We start from the raw sequence: 17,800 nt of genomic DNA, 5'->3' as shown, positions 1-17,800 counted from the left end.
TGTTGTTACAATCGTCCAATCTGGTCTGCGAAAAGTCATTCCTTTGGACAGATGAACCCGCAACAAGCACCAGAGAAGAGAATCTCTGGCCTCCTGGTCCAGATTTAGTAAAGGGAACAGATCTGAGTAATCCCCATTCCACTGACTTAGCATGCATAGTTGCAGCGGTCTGAGATGTAGGCGCGCAAATGGCACTATGTCCATTGCAGCGACCATTAAGCCAATTACTTCCATGCACTGAGCTACTGATGGGCTTGGAATGGAATGAAGGACACGGCAAGCATTTAGGATTTTTGATAACCTGGACTCTGTCAGGTAAATCTTCATCTCTACAGAATCTATAAGAGTCCCTAGAAAGGGAACCCTTGTGAGTGGGAACAGAGAACTCTTTTCCATGTTCACTTTCCACCCATGCGACCTTAGAAATGCTGGAACTATCTCTGTATGAGACTTTGCATTTTGAAAAGTTGACGCTTGTATCAGGATGTCGTCTAGGTACGGAGCCACCGCTATGCCTCGTGGTCTTAGTACCGCCAGAAGTGAGCCCAGAACCTTTGTAAAAATTCTCGGGGCCGTAGCCAACCCGAAGGGAAGAGCTACAAACTGGTAATGCCTGTCTAGAAAGGCAAACCTTAGGTACCGATAATGATCCTTGTGAATCGGTATGTGAAGGTAGGCATCCTTTAAGTCCACTGTGGTCATATACTGACCCTCTTGGATCATGGGTAGGATGGTTCGAATAGTTTCCATTTTGAACGATGGAACCCTTAGGAATTTGTTTAAGATCTTCAGGTCCAAGATTGGCCTGAAGGTTCCCTCTTTTTTGGGAACCACAAACAGATTTGAGTAAAAACCTTGCCCTTGTTCCGTCCGCGAGAGGTCTTGTACACATCGTAGAAATGCCTCTTTCTTTATTAGGTTTGTTGATAACCTTGACAGATGAAATCTCCCTTGTGGAGGAGAAGTTTTGAAGTCCAGAAGGTATCCCTGAGATATGATCTCCAACGCCCAGGGATCCTGGACATCTCTTGCCCAGGCCTGGGCGAAGAGAGAAAGTCTGCCCCCCACTAGATCCGTTTCCGGATAGGGGGCCCTTTCTTCATGCTGTCTTAGGGGCAGAAGTAGGTTTTCTGGCCTGCTTGCCCTTGTTTCAGGACTGGTTGCCTTTCCAACCCTGTCTGTAACGAGTAGCAGTCCCTTCCTGTTTTGGAGCGGAGGAAGTTGATGCTGCTCCTGCCTTGAAATTACGAAAGGCACGAAAATTAGACTGTTTGGCCTTTGATTTGGCCCTGTCCCGAGGAAGGGTGTGACCCTTACCACCAGTAATGTCAGCAATAATTTCTTTCAAGCCGGGCCCGAATAAAGTTTGCCCTTTGAAAGGAATATTAAGCAATTTAGATTTAGAAGTTACATCTGCTGACCAGGATTTAAGCCATAGCGCTCTGCGCGCCTGGATGGCGAATCCGGAGTTCTTAGCCGTTAGTTTGGTTAAATGCACAACGGCATCCGAAATAAATGCATTAGCTAGCTTAAGGGCTTTAAGCTTGTTCATAATCTCATCCAATGGTGCTGTGCGAATAGCCTCTTCCAGAGACTCAAACCAGAATGCCGCTGCAGCAGTGACGGGCGCAATGCATGCAAGGGGCTGTAATATAAAACCTTGTTGAACAAACATTTTCTTAAGGTAACCTTCTAATTTTTTATCCATTGGATCTGAGAAAGCACAACTATCCTCCACGGGATAGTGGTACGCTTGGCTAAAGTAGAAACTGCTCCCTCCACCTTAGGGACCGTCTGCCATAAGTCTCGTGTGGTGGCGTCTATTGGGAACATTTTTCTAAATATCGGAGGAGGGGAAAAGGGCACACCGGGTCTATCCCACTCCTTGCTAATAATCTCTGTAAGCCTTTTAGGTATAGGAAAAACGTCAGTACACACCGGTACCGCATAGTATTTATCCAGCCTACATAATTTCTCTGGCATTGCAACCGTGTCGCAATCGTTCAGAGCCGCTAACACCTCCCCTAGTAATACACGGAGGTTCTCAAGCTTAAATTTAAAATTTCTGAATCCGGTCTCCTCGGATCAGATCCGTCACCCACAGAATGAAGCTCTCCGTCCTCATGTTCTGCAAATTGTTACGCAGTATCGGACATGGCTCTCGTGTCATCGGCGCGCTCTGTCCTAAACCCAGAGCTATCGCGCTTGCCTCTTAACTCAGGCAAATTAGATAATACTTCTTTCATAACATTAGCCATATCATGCAAAGTGATTTGTAAGGGCCTTGATGTACTTGGCGCCACAATCTCACGCACCTCCTGAGCGGGAGGCGAAGGTACTGACACGTGAGGAGAGTTAGGCGGCATAACTTCCCCCTCGTTGTCTGGTGATAATTTCTTTACCGGTAAAGACTGACTTTTATTTAAAGTAACATCAATACAATTGGTACACATATTTCTATTGGGCTCCACATTGGCTTTTAAACATAATGAACAAGTAGATTAATCTGTATCAGACATGTTTAAACAGACTAGCAATGAAGGCTAGCAAGCTTGGAAAAAATCTGTCAATAAATTTACAAGCAATTGAAAAAACGCTGCAGCGCTTTTAAAAACACAAAAAAACTGTCACAGTTGAAATAACAATGAACTAATTCAGTTATAGCCAACAATTTTAACAGTAATTGTATGAATTTAGCAGAGGATTGCACCCACTAGCAAACGGATGATTAACCCCTCAATACCCAAAAACGGATAATCAATTTAAGATTTAACGCTTTTATCACAGTCAAACACACTGTCACAGGTCTGCTGTGACTGATTACCTCCCTCAAAAATGAATTTTGAAGACCCCTGAGCTCTCTGTAGACGTCCTGGATCAAGGAGGAAGAAGCAGGAAGACTGTGCAAGAATTTTAACTGCGCAACAAGGTGCTAAAAAAAGGCCCCTCCCAGTCATATTACAACAGTGGGAGACCTGTTACAACGGTTTCTATGCAGAAATACACGTTGGCCATATGGAAAAAAATCATGCCCAAAAAGATTTATCACCAAAGTACCTCACAAAACGAATAACATGCCAGTAAACGTTTTAAAAACAACTTTCCAGTGTTATGCAAAGTTATCACTAAGCCTGCTACCAGTCGCTTCTACTGCAGTTAAGGCTCATACATTTATTTCAGTATTAACAGTATTTTCTCAGTCAAATTCTAGTCCCTAGAAAATAACCCAACTGCGCATACCTTTATCAGCCTGATACCAGTCGCTACTACTGAATTAAAGGCTGTACTTACATCATATGGGTAACAGCAGTGTTTTCTTAGTCAATTCCATTCCTAGAAAATATTACTGCACATACCTCATTTGCGGGGGACCCCGCATGCTATTCCCTTTTCTGAAGTTACCCCACTCCTCAGAATGTGCGAGAACAGCCAGTGGATCTTAGTTACGTCTGCTAAGATCATAGAAAACGCAGGCAGATTCTTCTTCTAAATACTGCCTGAGAGAAAAAAACAGCATACTCCGGTGCCATTTTAAAATAATAAACTTTTGATTGAAGAATAATTAGGTAAAAAACTCCTATCTCCTCTCGCGACCTCCTTCTTTGTTGAGACTTGCAAGAGAATGACTGGATATGACATGTGAGGGGAGGAGCTATATAGCAGCTCTGCTTGGGTGATCCTCTTGCAACTTCCTGTTGGGGAGGAGAATATATCCCATAAGTAATGGATGACCCGTGGACTGAACACACTTAACAAGAGAAAATAAAAGAACATAGATGAACTTATTTTTAAACCACCAAGTGATTTTCTCAAAAACTGTGGTTGTTAAATAGCTGTTTACAATAATCTATTAGTTACTTTCACTCATAAACATTGATTGGCTTATTAATTCTCATAATTCATTTTCTAGCTTAGCCTTTTTGGATTAATGGTGGACATCAAAGGAATGTACAAGTATACAGGTTAAAAGGGACAGTCAAAACCAGTGATGGTGAACCTTGGCACTCCTGATGTTTCAGAACTACATTTGCCATCATGCTTAGGCCCTATGAAGTCCAGTCAAGCATCATGGGAAATTCTGAAACATCAGGAGTGCCAAGGTTCGCCATCACTGGTCTAGACCCAATAAATAATTTTAATTACGTATTGCTACATACCAGAAAAGCATCCTGCAACTGGTCCCACATCTATAAGCTTGTAAGAAGTACATGAAAAAATAGAAATATTCAATGTTTGTTAGGAGCCAAAAATGACCATCAAGCTCCACCCACCTATTGAGTGTATATTTTGATATGTTAAGTTTCTCCAATCACAATCGACTTGTGAATACATTTTCCTACTTGCACACGCTGCTTTGTGCATGTGCAATTTGAAATAGCTAACTGAAAAATATTAAACGTGCACTGCTAAACTGTCATACAAGAAAGCAACTAACTGGACAAGAAGAAAGCTGTGGGCAAAACTTGGCAGCTATTTACATCTGTTTACAAATGACGATTATTTAAAAGTTTCATGTACTTCTTACAAGTTTATAGATGTGGAACCCATTGCAAGATGCTTTCCTGGTATGTAACAGTAAATAATAAGGAACACATATTAGGTCTAGACCCTTCACGCGCTAATGGATGAAAAACATAATTTATGCTTACCTGATAAATTCCTTTCTTCTGTTGTGTGATCAGTCCACGGGTCATCATTACTTCTGGGATATAACTCCTCCCCAACAGGAAATGCAAGAGGATTCACCCAGCAGAGCTGCATATAGCTCCTCCCCTCTACGTCACTCCCAGTCATTCGACCAAGAATCAACGAGAAAGGAGAAACCAAGGGTGAAGTGGTGACTGGAGTATAATTTAAAAGATATTTACCTGCCTTAAAAAACAGGGCGGGCCGTGGACTGATCACACAACAGAAGAAAGGAATTTATCAGGTAAGCATAAATTATGTTTTCTTCTGTTATGTGTGATCAGTCCACGGGTCATCATTACTTCTGGGATACCAATACCAAAGCAAAAGTACACGGATGACGGGAGGGATAGGCAGGCTCATTATACAGAAGGAACCACTGCCTGAAGAACCTTTCTCCCAAAAATAGCCTCCGAAGAAGCAAAAGTGTCAAATTTGTAAAATTTGGAAAAAGTATGAAGCGAAGACCAAGTTGCAGCCTTGCAAATCTGTTCAACAGAGGCCTCATTCTTAAAGGCCCAAGTGGAAGCCACAGCTCTAGTAGAATGAGCTGTAATTCTTTCAGGAGGCTGCTGTCCAGCAGTCTCATAGGCTAAACGAATTATGCTACGAAGCCAGAAGGAGAGAGAGGTAGCCGAAGCCTTATGACCTCTCCTCTGACCAGAGTACACGACAAACAGGGAAGACGTTTGTCGAAAATCCTTAGTTGCCTGCAAGTAGAACTTGAGGGCACGAACTACATCCAGATTGTGTAGAAGACGTTCCTTCTTTGAAGAAGGATTCGGGCACAGGGAAGGCACCACGATCTCTTGATTGATGTTCCTGTTAGTGACTACCTTAGGTAAGAACCCAGGTTTTGTACGCAGAACTACCTTATCTGAATGAAAAATCAAATAAGGAGAATCACAATGTAAAGCTGATAACTCAGAGACTCTCCGAGCCGAAGAAATAGCCATTAAAAATAACACTTTCCAAGATAACAACTTTATATCAATGGAATGAAGGGGTTCAAACGGAACTCCTTGTAGAACGTTAAGAACAAGGTTTAAACTCCATGGCGGAGCAACAGTTTTAAACACAGGCTTGATCCTAGCTAAAGCCTGACAAAAGGCCTGGACGTCTGGATTTTCTGACAGACGCCTGTGTAACAAGATGGACAGAGCTGAGATCTGTCCCTTTAATGAGCTAGCCGATAAACCCTTTTCTAAACCTTCTTGTAGAAAGGACAATATCCTAGGAATCCTAACCTTACTCCAGGAGTAACCTTTGGATTCGCACCAGTATAGGTATTTACGCCATATCTTGTGGTAAATCCTTCTGGTAACAGGCTTCCTAGCCTGTATCAGGGTATCAATAACCGACTCAGAAAAACCACGTTTTGATAAAATCAAGCGTTCAATTTCCAAGCAGTCAGCTTCAGAGAAGTTAGATTTTGATGTTTGAATGGACCCTGTATCAGAAGGTCCTGTCTTAGAGGTAGAGACCAAGGCGGACAGGATGACATGTCCACTAGATCTGCATACCAAGTCCTGCGTGGCCATGCAGGCGCTATTAGAATCACTGATGCTCTCTCCTGTTTGATTTTGGCAATCAATCGAGGAAGCAGCGGGAAGGGTGGAAACACATAAGCCATCCCGAAGTTCCAAGGTGCTGTCAAAGCATCTATCAGAACCGCTCCCGGATCCCTGGATCTGGACCCGTAGCGAGGAAGTTTGGCGTTCTGGCGAGACGCCATGAGATCTATCTCTGGTTTGCCCCAACGTCGAAGTATTTGGGCAAAGACCTCCGGATGAAGTTCCCACTCCCCCGGATGAAAAGTCTGGCGACTCAAGAAATCCGCCTCCCAGTTCTCCACTCCCGGGATGTGGATTGCTGACAGGTGGCAAGAGTGGGACTCTGCCCAGCGAATTATGTTTGATACTTCCATCATTGCTAGGGAGCTTCTTGTCCCTCCTTGATGGTTGATGTAAGCTACAGTCGTGATGTTGTCCGACTGAAACCTGATGAACCCCCGAGTTTTTAACTGGGGCCAAGCCAGAAGGGCATTGAGAACTGCTCTCAATTCCAGAATGTTTATTGGCAGGAGACTTTCCTCCTGATTCCATTGTCCCTGAGCCTTCAGAGAATTCCAGACAGCGCCCCAACCTAGTAGGCTGGCGTCTGTTGTTACAATTGTCCAGTCCGGCCTGCTGAATGGCATCCCCCTGGACAGATGTGGCCGAGAAAGCCACCATAGAAGAGAGTTTCTGGTCTCTTGATCCAGATTCAGAGTAGGGGACAAGTCTGAGTAATCCCCATTCCACTGACTCAGAATGCACAATTGCAGCGGTCTGAGATGTAGACGTGCAAAGGGTACTATGTCCATTGCTGCTACCATTAAGCCGATCACCTCCATGCATTTAGCTACTGACGGGAGTTGAATGGAATGAAGGACACGGCATGCATTTAGAAGCTTTGTTAATCTGTCTTCTGTCAGATAAATCTTCATTTCTACAGAATCTATAAGAGTCCCCAAGAATGGAACTCTTGTGAGAGGAAAGAGAGAACTTTTCTTTTCGTTCACTTTCCATCCATGCGACCTTAGAAATGCCAGAACTAACTCTGTATGAGACTTGGCAGTTTGAAAGCTTGAAGCTTGTATCATAATGTCGTCTAGGTACGGAGCTACCGAAATTCCTCGCGGTCTTAGTACCGCCAGAAGGGCACCCAGAACCTTTGTGAAGATTCTTGGAGCCGTAGCCAATCCGAATGGAAGAGCTACAAACTGGTAATGCCTGTCTAAGAAGGCAAACCTTAGATACCGGTAATGATCTTTGTGAATCGGTATGTGAAGGTAAGCATCCTTTAAGTCCACTGTGGTCATGTACTGACCCTTTTGGATCATGGGTAAGATTGTCCGAATAGTTTCCATTTTGAACGATGGAACTCTTAGGAATTTGTTTAGGATCTTTAAATCCAAGATTGGCCTGAAAGTTCCCTCTTTTTTGGGAACCACAAACAGGTTTGAGTAAAACCCTTGTCCTTGTTCCGACCGCGGAACCGGATGGATCACTCCCATTAATAACAGATCTTGTACACAGCGTAGAAACGCTTCTTTCTTTATCTGGTTTGTTGACAACCTTGACAGATGAAATCTCCCTCTTGGGGGAGAGAATTTGAAGTCTAGGAGGTATCCCTGAGATATGATCTCTAGCGCCCAGGGATCCTGAATATCTCTTGCCCAAGCCTGGGCGAAGAGAGAGAGTCTGCCCCCCACTAGATCCGGTCCCGGATCGGGGGCCCTCGGTTCATGCTGTCTTTGGGGCAGCAGCAGGTTTCCTGGTCTGCTTGCCCTTGTTCCAGGACTGGTTAGGTTTCCAGCCTTGTCTGTAACGAGCAACAGCTCCTTCCTGTTTTGGTGCAGTGGAAGTTGGTGCTGCTCCTGCTTTGAAATTCCGAAAGGGACGAAAATTAGACTGTCTAGCCTTAGCCTTGGCTTTGTCTTGAGGCAGGGCGTGGCCCTTACCTCCTGTAATGTCAGCGATAATTTCTTTCAAACCGGGCCCAAATAAAGTTTGCCCCTTGAAAGGTATATTAAGTAATTTGGACTTAGAAGTTACATCAGCTGACCAGGATTTTAGCCACAGCGCCCTACGTGCCTGAATGGCGAATCCTGAGTTCTTAGCCGTAAGTTTGGTTAAATGTACTACGGCCTCCGAAATGAATGAATTAGCTAGTTTAAGGACTCTAAGCCTGTCCGTAATGTCGTCCAGCTTAGCTGAACTAAGGTTCTCTTCCAGAGACTCAATCCAAAATGCTGCCGCAGCCGTAATCGGCGCGATGCATGCAAGGGGTTGCAATATAAAACCTTGTTGAACAAACATTTTCTTAAGGTAACCCTCTAATTTTTTATCCATTGGATCTGAAAAAGCACAGCTATCCTCCACCGGGATAGTGGTACGCTTAGCTAAAGTAGAAACTGCTCCCTCCACCTTAGGGACCGTTTGCCATAAGTCCCGTGTGGTGGCGTCTATTGGAAACATCTTTCTAAATATTGGAGGGGGTGAGAACGGCACACCGGGTCTATCCCACTCCTTAATAACAATTTCAGTTAGTCTCTTAGGTATAGGAAAAACGTCAGTACTCGCCGGTACCGCAAAGTATTTATCCAACCTACACAATTTCTCTGGTATTGCAACAGTGTTACAATCATTAAGAGCCGCTAAAACCTCCCCTAGTAATACACGGAGGTTCTCCAATTTAAATTTAAAATTTGAAATATCTGAATCCAATCTGTTTGGATCAGAACCGTCACCCACAGAATGAAGCTCTCCGTCCTCATGCTCTGCAAGCTGTGACGCAGTATCAGACATGGCCCTAGTATTATCAGCGCACTCTGTTCTCACCCCAGAGTGATCACGCTTGCCTCTTAGTTCTGGTAATTTAGCCAAAACTTCAGTCATAACAGTAGCCATATCTTGTAATGTTATCTGTAATGGCCGCCCAGATGTACTAGGCGCCACAATATCACGCACCTCCCGGGCGGGAGATGCAGGTACTGACACGTGAGGCGAGTTAGTCGGCATAACTCTCCCCTCGCTGTTTGGTGAAATTTGTTCAATTTGTACAGATTGGCTTTTATTTAAAGTAGCATCAATACAGTTAGTACATAAATTTCTATTGGGCTCCACCTTGGCATTGGAACAAATGACACAGGTATCTTCCTCTGAATCAGACATGTTTAACACACTAGCAATAAACTTGCAACTTGGTTACAATCTTATTTAACAAAAACGTACTGTGCCTCAAAGAAGCACTAAACGATTAAATGACAGTTGAAATAATGAACTGAAAAACAGTTATAGCATCAATCCTTAAAAACAACACAACTTTTAGCAAAGGTTTGTTCCCCTTAGTAAAGTAACAATAATTAAATTTGAAACATAAAAATTACAGAGCAACGTTTTTTAATCACAGTCAATATATAAGTCTCACAGCTCTGCTGAGAGAATCTACCTCCCTCCAAAGAAGTTTGAAGACCCCTGAGTTCTGTTAGAGATGAACCGGATCATGCAGGAAATACAAGAGTAACTGACTGGAAATTTTTGATGCGTAGCAAAGAGCGCCAAAAAACGGCCCCTCCCCCTCACACACAGCAGTGAGAGAGAAACGAAACTGTCACAATTTAAAACAAGCAACTGCCAAGTGGAAAAATAATGCCCAAACATTTATTCACTCAGTACCTCAGAAAATGCAAACGATTCTACATTCCAGCAAAAACGTTTAACATAATAAATACCTATTCAAAGGTTTAATGTACTTTTAACAGAGTAATTCCAGTGAAATACCATCCCCAGAATACTGAAGTGTAGAGTATACATACATGTCATTATAACGGTATGGCAGGATTTTCTCATCAATTCCATTCAGAAAATAAAAACTGCTACATACCTCAATGCAGATTCATCTGCCCGCTGTCCCCTGATCTGAAGCTTTTACCTCCCTCAGATGGCCGAGAAACAGCAATATGATCTTAACTACTCCGGTTAAAATCATAGTAAAAACTCTGGTAGATTCTTCTTCAAACTCTGCCAGAGAGGCAATAACACGCTCCGGTGCTATTGTAAAATAACAAACTTTTGATTGAAGTTATAAAAACTAAGTATAATCACCATAGTCCTCTCACACATCCTATCTAGTCGTTGGGTGCAAGAGAATGACTGGGAGTGACGTAGAGGGGAGGAGCTATATGCAGCTCTGCTGGGTGAATCCTCTTGCATTTCCTGTTGGGGAGGAGTTATATCCCAGAAGTAATGATGACCCGTGGACTGATCACACATAACAGAAGAAAAAGCATGTTCTAGTATATTTCTTTTTATGACCATTACAATGAGAAGACAAAACAATAAAAAATATTTTTAAAAAAATACTCCTCAAATATCTCCACAAGACTTTTTTTCTCTTAAATGTCTTTTTGTGTTTGTACCTTCAGACTATTTCTAACAAGTATCACTACAGTAAGCATAAGAATCATTAGAGCTCAAAAACTAAGATAGCTCACTTACAAAATGTAAAATGTTTCATCCTACTGAGGTACCTTATTTACAAAGAACCGCCCCACTTAGGGCTAGATTACGAGTGGCTCGCTTACTATTGCGTGCAAGTGAAAAGTGCTTTATCAAGGCTATTTACACACGTTGGAAGTAGCCCACATATTGACCCCTTTGAGTAGGTTTTTTTTTTGTTTTTTAAATATATATAATTTTTAAACTTTTTTTTTCAGATCCCCAAGACTTACATAGTTGGAAAGGTTAGGCGATTACCTTTTCAACGGTGGGTCTTGGGGGTCTGTAGCTGCTTAGATGCCTGAGATACAGGCTTCTAAGCAGCATGCCCCCTTTCCCTATACTTGTAATTGTCATTGCGCGTGACGTCACCGTGCAAAATATGAAGCCCCGGCGATGCCTGTCACTATATAGGCCCGATCGCTGGGGTAGGAGCTGGTGGGAGCCCCCATATCTCCCTCAAGGTGGGATAGTGCCAGCGATGACTCTGAGCCGTCGTTAGCACCTGAGGGGGAAACTCTGCGACGGCTCAAAGCCGTCGTTAGCCCTTGAGGGGTTAAGGACCGGGCACTTCAGACAAAAACTTCCACAAAAGACCAGAGCATTTTTAGCATTTTTGCCATCACTACATTTAAACATAAATAGAGCCTTTTTTGTTATATATTTACTAGGGCTGGGCGATATGGGGGGGGGGGGTCAATTTTCTTAAAAATTACTATTACACATTAATTTTTCAATAAAAAGTTTATTTAACACTACAGAATCTTAATGTTTGTGTTTCTCAATGTCCAATACACTATGGCAGCATAAAAAACTCAAATGTATGCATACCTGATTCTTTACGCATATGGTGAGTCCACAGGATCATCAATTACTGTTGGGAACATCACTCCTAGCCAGCAGGAGGCGGCAAAGAGCACACAGCAAAGTTGTTAAGTATCAATTCCCTTCCCACAACCCCCAGTCATTCGACTGAAGGTAATGGAGAAAAAGAAGCAACACAAGGTGCTGAGGTGCCTGAGGTTTCAGTAAAAAAAGGACTGTCTTAAAATAAAGGGCTGGGCCGTGGACTCACCATATCCGGAAAGAAATTTATCAGGTAAGCATAAATTTTGTTTTCTTTCCTAAGATATGGTGAGTCCACGGGATCATCAATTACTGTTGGGAATCAATACCCAAGCTAGAGGACACAGATGATTAGGGAGGGACAAGACAGGTAACCTAAACAGAAGGCACCACCGCTTGAAGAACCTTTCTCCTCAAAGAAGGCTCAGCCGAAACAAAAGATGGTCTGACCCCCTATTACTGTATATAGTGACACTATTTAACCCACCAGTAATGTATATAGTGAGTCAGTGACACAGTCTGTAATCTGCTGATGAGATGGCTGGCCTGACCCTACCTGCAAACTTCAAAAAACTCCAGCCACCATATCAATTAAAAGACCTTTATTTTCTTATCCTGGGTCCAAACATACAACGTTTCAAGCCAATGTGGCTCTTGTCATGTACATCTTAATTATACAGGTTCATGCTTTTTATACCCTCACCTGTTAATTATTCATCAACTGTTCATTAACCCATTGTGTGAAAAAACATGTATTGCAACATGCAATAGTGACACCTGTTGGTTGTAAAATATAGTACATTCTTTTTTACTTTTGATGTCTCTTTGTTTTTCAATAGAATCGGTGAACAGTATACATATCATTTAAAATATAAACATAAAACCTATATACAATATTAAAAGAGGAGCATAAAATCCAAACATCCACAATGTCTACACAGTCTACAGAGTATGTTTACATCAATCAAGATTTATTCCTTTGCAGAATGTATTTTTTATTGAGAAGAATTCTTTCACTTTAATTGATTCATTTATCCCTTATTTTACCATTATAAGACCCTGCTATTCACAAGCCATTTTTATGCGCCCATGATCAACCAAAAATATACAAACAATCCTAACCTTATCCATGTGTGATTTCCTTTAGTAAAATAGACTCCAATCAAAGTCTTTATTGAGGCCCTTGGGGATAAGGCAATCCAGTTTGTGAATCCAGAACATCTCCCTAACTTTTAGGAGATGCTCTCTATCGCCCCCCCTCCTTGGTTTCATCACCTGGTCTATAACTAAGAATCTAAGATGACATGTTGTGACCTGCAGAGAGGAAGTGAGAGGATACTGGTGCTTCTTTATTATTACACCTTATGTTAGATTTGTGTTCCGTTATCCTCCCCCTTACCTCTCTGCAGGTCTCGCCAATATAAATAAATCCACACGGACATTTAATCATGTAAATAGCATATGTTGCTCTGCATGTAAAATGTTTGTTTATTGTAAACTTCCTACCACTCGTAGGATGGTAGAAGTATTTGCCTTTTATCATTGAGCTGCAATGGCTACAGTTTAAACATGGATAGCAGCCATTATTGCTACTACCAATTGTTGATTGTATACTTCTCTTTCCAGGGCCTATGTCTGTGTGTATGATCCAATCCCTAATTCTTTTATTTCTCTTGTACGCAATCATTGGTTCTTTTTTTAATTCTTCCACCTGTGGGTTGCATTCCCTAATGATGTGCCAATGTTTTTTTAGGATACCTGCAATTTTTCCACTCAATCTATTATGCTGTGTTACAAATATCATATTGTTCTCATTTCTTTTGTCCGTCTGTTGTTGGCTCTGTCCTAAACCCTCCTCAACATTCACAAGCTGTTCTGTTATTAGTTTTTCTGGGTAGTTCCTAGTGATGAACTTATTGGCCATTTCTCCCTGTCTCTGTTTGCACTTGCTAACATCTGAGACAATCCTCTTCACTCTAGTGAACTGACTCTTGGGTATTGCTCTGAACACACTTTCTGGGTGGCAACTGCCATACTGTAACAAATTATTCTTATCAGTTTTTTTTGTGTACAGGTCAGTCTCCAAGAAACCTTTATCCTTATAAACATAAGTATCCAAATACTCTACTCCTACCTCGCTCATATTTAAACTGAACTTCAATCCATTCACTGAACAATTAAGGTCTTCTATAAACTTTTTGGATTTTGCTGACCCTACCCGCCCCAGTACTTTCATATGATCATTGTATTTAAATGTAATAGTTGCAAACCTGTTATGTTTACCGCTTGCATTTTATTATTCATTTAAGCCAAAAAAAAAAAAATAATCTTATTTTGTCACTAGTCTGGAAAAGCTTTTCCATATGAATGGCCATGTGAGCTTTGTCTGTTGGTATATTAGAAGAAATAACACTGTTTATAGTCACTGGATTCCAAGCTCCAAAGGCTGTTTTACCTTCTATATGTTAAGAATCACTAGTGCTATAATGGATATATACATTCTGAAGCTGGTGATACAAACTGACATGCTGTCATTGAACACTGATAGTCCTGAAGTTCTGAGAATCACCTTGCCACCTTTTAAAGAAAGCAGTAGATAAGACAAGTCATTAGGTGGTGAAGGTTTACATAGAATACTTCATATCTCTATAAAACTTTCAAGGGGGCAAGCTTTTTCTCAGTTTCTACAGTGCTGTTAGTGTCCTTCATTTACCGATGAGCTGTAAAAAAACATTCAACTCTGCAGCCAACAAATTCAAGGTTTAACATGGTGAATGAAGTCCTACCAGTAGGATTTAATCATCTTGATATTTTCCAGCATCCTCCTGGCACACAGAATACAGATAACCTCAACAGTGGTAACCAAAAGCAATCCTGTAGTAATATCCCACATCCCATGTTGTAGCCAGAGAGACAGTTGAGGTACACATCCTCCAAGGTAGATTCGGCTTCCTGCCAGGATCTCTCCCATCTCTAGGACTCCATACCCACACTGAGAATTTGGCACAGTGCCATTTTCTAGTGGGTCGATACAGCAGGAGTATGGAACCCCACAGGCAAGAACTCCTGGGGAGCTGCAATTGAAATACAGATTAAATTCCCAGTCCTGGTATGACTGAACTCCACAGCACTCCATTCCTAGCTGAAGTTCATCCATAATAAACCTCAGGTCAGAATCATCTTGGTATCTGCTCACAGCTACTAGCAAGAAGTTCTGAGCAGAATTTCTAATCTGTTCTCTGAAGGAGAAGATGATGGCTGCAGATAGCAGTTGTGTGATAAGCAGGGTGCCGATTCCTGCAGAAAACAATTTAAGGAGGCAGGAATTCTCTCTCAGGAAACCAGCACACCCTGACATGGATAGCACACTAACAACCAATCCCATAAGAACAAAGAAGAGCATAGGATCTGTGCCTAGGTTACTGATCTGTTCAGGCATCAGTGACTGCTTATCTACAAGCCCCCAGACACCAATGCCAAAGACAGCCAAGCCCAGGACCGAGAAGACAAAGTTGTAGAAGAACATAAAATACTTGATGAAAGATATAAGGACATCAGGACTGGATAGTAGACCTCTTTTGGGTGAAACTGCCTCAGCAAGGTCTATGGCAGCCTTTCCATTTTGAATACGATTATGCAGGGCACCAAATGTAGCCTTCTGGGATTCAGCATCTCCCTTGGTTAGTAATCGGCTGGATTCATTTGGTTCCTCTGTTTTTTTCCTGAGTAGTGGACATAATTTTTGCGAAAATTTAAGAAAATTTGCACACATTTTCTTCAGCTCAGAGTGAGATTCCTGTGGGGTTTTTTTCTATTTAGTTCTTTCACCCAACACCCTCTTCATCCTGCAGACATGATCATCAGACCCACTAGTCCCGCCCCAGTACTTTATAAAGTGACCACAGTAGTCTGTGACATAGTCCAGCCCCCCCATACTGTATATAGTGGTACTGTATAGTGACACTGTTTACCCCCTCCCCCCATGCTGTAGTAACAAGGTTTGTAATTTGCTGGTTCCACAAACAAACACACACAGATACATGCATAAATACACACACAGTCACATACATGCATACACACACACACACACATTAACACCAATAGGTAAAACAGAAAGACTAACCCCTGTAGTCAGAGACACTAGTGAAGCATCATGTCACACTCACATGATATCAGTGCAGGCAGTGGCAGGTCAACGTTTATTTTTTTTAAAGCTGGGCCCCCACCCTTGGGGGCCCAGTCACAATTGCGACCTCAGCACCCCCTGTAGCTTCGCCCCTGGACAGACAATAAGCACTGTGATATTACTGTGACACTGGCACCAATTAGCTCAGACAATAAGCATTGTGATATTACTGTGACACTGGCACAAATTATCTGAGACAGATAATAAGCACTGTGTTATTAATGGGACACTGGCACCAATTAGCTCAGACAATAAGGACTGTGATATTACTGTGACAGTAATATCACAGTGCTTGTTGTCTGAGATACTTGGTGCCAGTGTCACAGTAACATCACAGTGCTTATTGTCTGAGCTAATTGGTGCCAGTGTCCCAGTAATATCACAGTGCTTATTGTATGAGCTAATTGGTGCCAGTGCCCCAGTAATATCACAGAGCTTATTGTATGAACTAACTGGTGCCAGTGTCACAGTAATATCACAGTGCTTATTGTATGAGCTAACTGGTGCCCGTGTCACAGAAATATCACAGTGCTTATTGTCTGAGATACTTGGTGCCAGTGTCACAGCAATATCACAGTGCTTATTGTCTGAGATAATTGGTGTCAGTGTCACAGTAATATCACAGTGCTTATTGTCTGAGATAATTCGTGCCAGTGTCACAGTAATATCACAGTGCTTATTGTCTGAGATCATTAGTGCCAGCCCAGTATCACAGGATATATTGCTTGAAATCACAAAAATGTATTGTGCCATCATCTATAACACTTACAGAATGCCAAAACACGATTGTCTTTCTAAATGATCTTCTGTCAACACCAATGACAAATAGATTTTATTAACATATGATTATAAAATGTTCTGATCTAATTTTGTTAATTAGACTGGTACAAAAATAATAAATAATTACAGGTTTGCTTTGGTAAAAAGTGTTAATATTGAATATGCTAATAAATATCCTTAAAAAGTATAAAAATAGTTGTATGATCTATATTAAAATGTAAATAAAATAATGTATAGAAAGTATACATGTAACATTATTATATATATGACATCCATAGATAACTGCATGAGAGGTGCAGACAGTGGGACCAAGAGGCACGTGATGCTATAAAGGCACGAGCCGCAGAAGCACACGCTGCTAGTTACAGCCATCATTATCTGCTTGTGGAGCCCCTGGTACTGTGCGTCTTATATGCAGGATCTCATATATTGTAAAGTCCTAGTGCTGCTAATACCCCAAAACTCAGACCCCTGATCACATTACATCTCCATTCCATTTTCACCCCTCTGAGTCAGCACATCAAGGCCACTGGTCACATTTTATTTAAAAACATCACAAGTGTTTGCTCAATTCTGAATCTGCAGCTGCGTAATAGTCCAGCAATGTATTTGCAACTCCTCTGTACTCTTTTCTAAGTCCAAATTCTACACCAACACTTTTATAAACACTCCACAAATAAAGTGAATTTATGAACCAGATAATACAAAATAATACACCCCATTTTCACTACTTTCCTTAAAGGGACAGCACACACTACATTTTGTCCCCTTAAATTTGTTCCCAATGATCAATTTTACCTGCTGGAGTGTATTAGATTGTTTACGAATAACTAATTTACCTTTATTGGGCATTTGAAATCAGTGATTTTGCCTGTGGTATCTTTGCTTGTAAAAATCCCACCCGGTGTCTCCTGAGCTGTATCCCCTGAATTAGCACTCCAGAGATGTACACACTGATTTAGCCTACACCCCAAGCTCTGTTCCCAATCCAGAATAATTCAGCAAGCAACATCCTTTACCTCCAACCTCATCCAGCATCCCACTACGATAATATCACTGAAACAGGTCATCACCAGTCAATAGTGAGTATCCCCAGTATACTAGCATATTATTTTTGGTCAGTTAATATCCAGATCAGCAATACATAGAAACCTATCTGCAGGTGAGCATTTATGATTTGTGTAGTTAGTAATTTGGGATCAGGTTCCTTTATGATGTGCATCACAGTATGGGTAATATAGTGCAGTAAGATCTTGCA

The 17,800-nt window shown here is 41.7% G+C and overlaps 2 protein-coding genes across 3 annotated transcripts in view; both read right to left on the bottom strand.

Annotated features, from left to right (window-relative positions):
- Positions 1–17,800, bottom strand: part of TASP1 (taspase 1) — a 680,735-nt gene that overhangs the window by 528,999 nt on the left and 133,936 nt on the right. The window lies entirely within an intron of this gene.
- The window catches only part of LOC128655584 (tetraspanin-10-like), a 38,029-nt gene continuing 34,587 nt past the window's right edge, over positions 14,359–17,800 (bottom strand). The window contains exon 2 of the mRNA XM_053709177.1: positions 14,359–15,298. Within this exon, the coding sequence (XP_053565152.1) occupies positions 14,359–15,298 (940 nt within the window). The remainder of the gene's footprint in view (positions 15,299–17,800) is intronic.

The sequence above is a fragment of the Bombina bombina genome, chromosome 4 (genome assembly GCF_027579735.1).
Source record: "Bombina bombina isolate aBomBom1 chromosome 4, aBomBom1.pri, whole genome shotgun sequence".
Lineage (NCBI taxonomy): Eukaryota > Metazoa > Chordata > Amphibia > Anura > Bombinatoridae > Bombina > Bombina bombina.
Note: the sequence above shows the minus strand (reverse complement) of the source record. Positions and strands in the feature narration are given on the sequence as shown.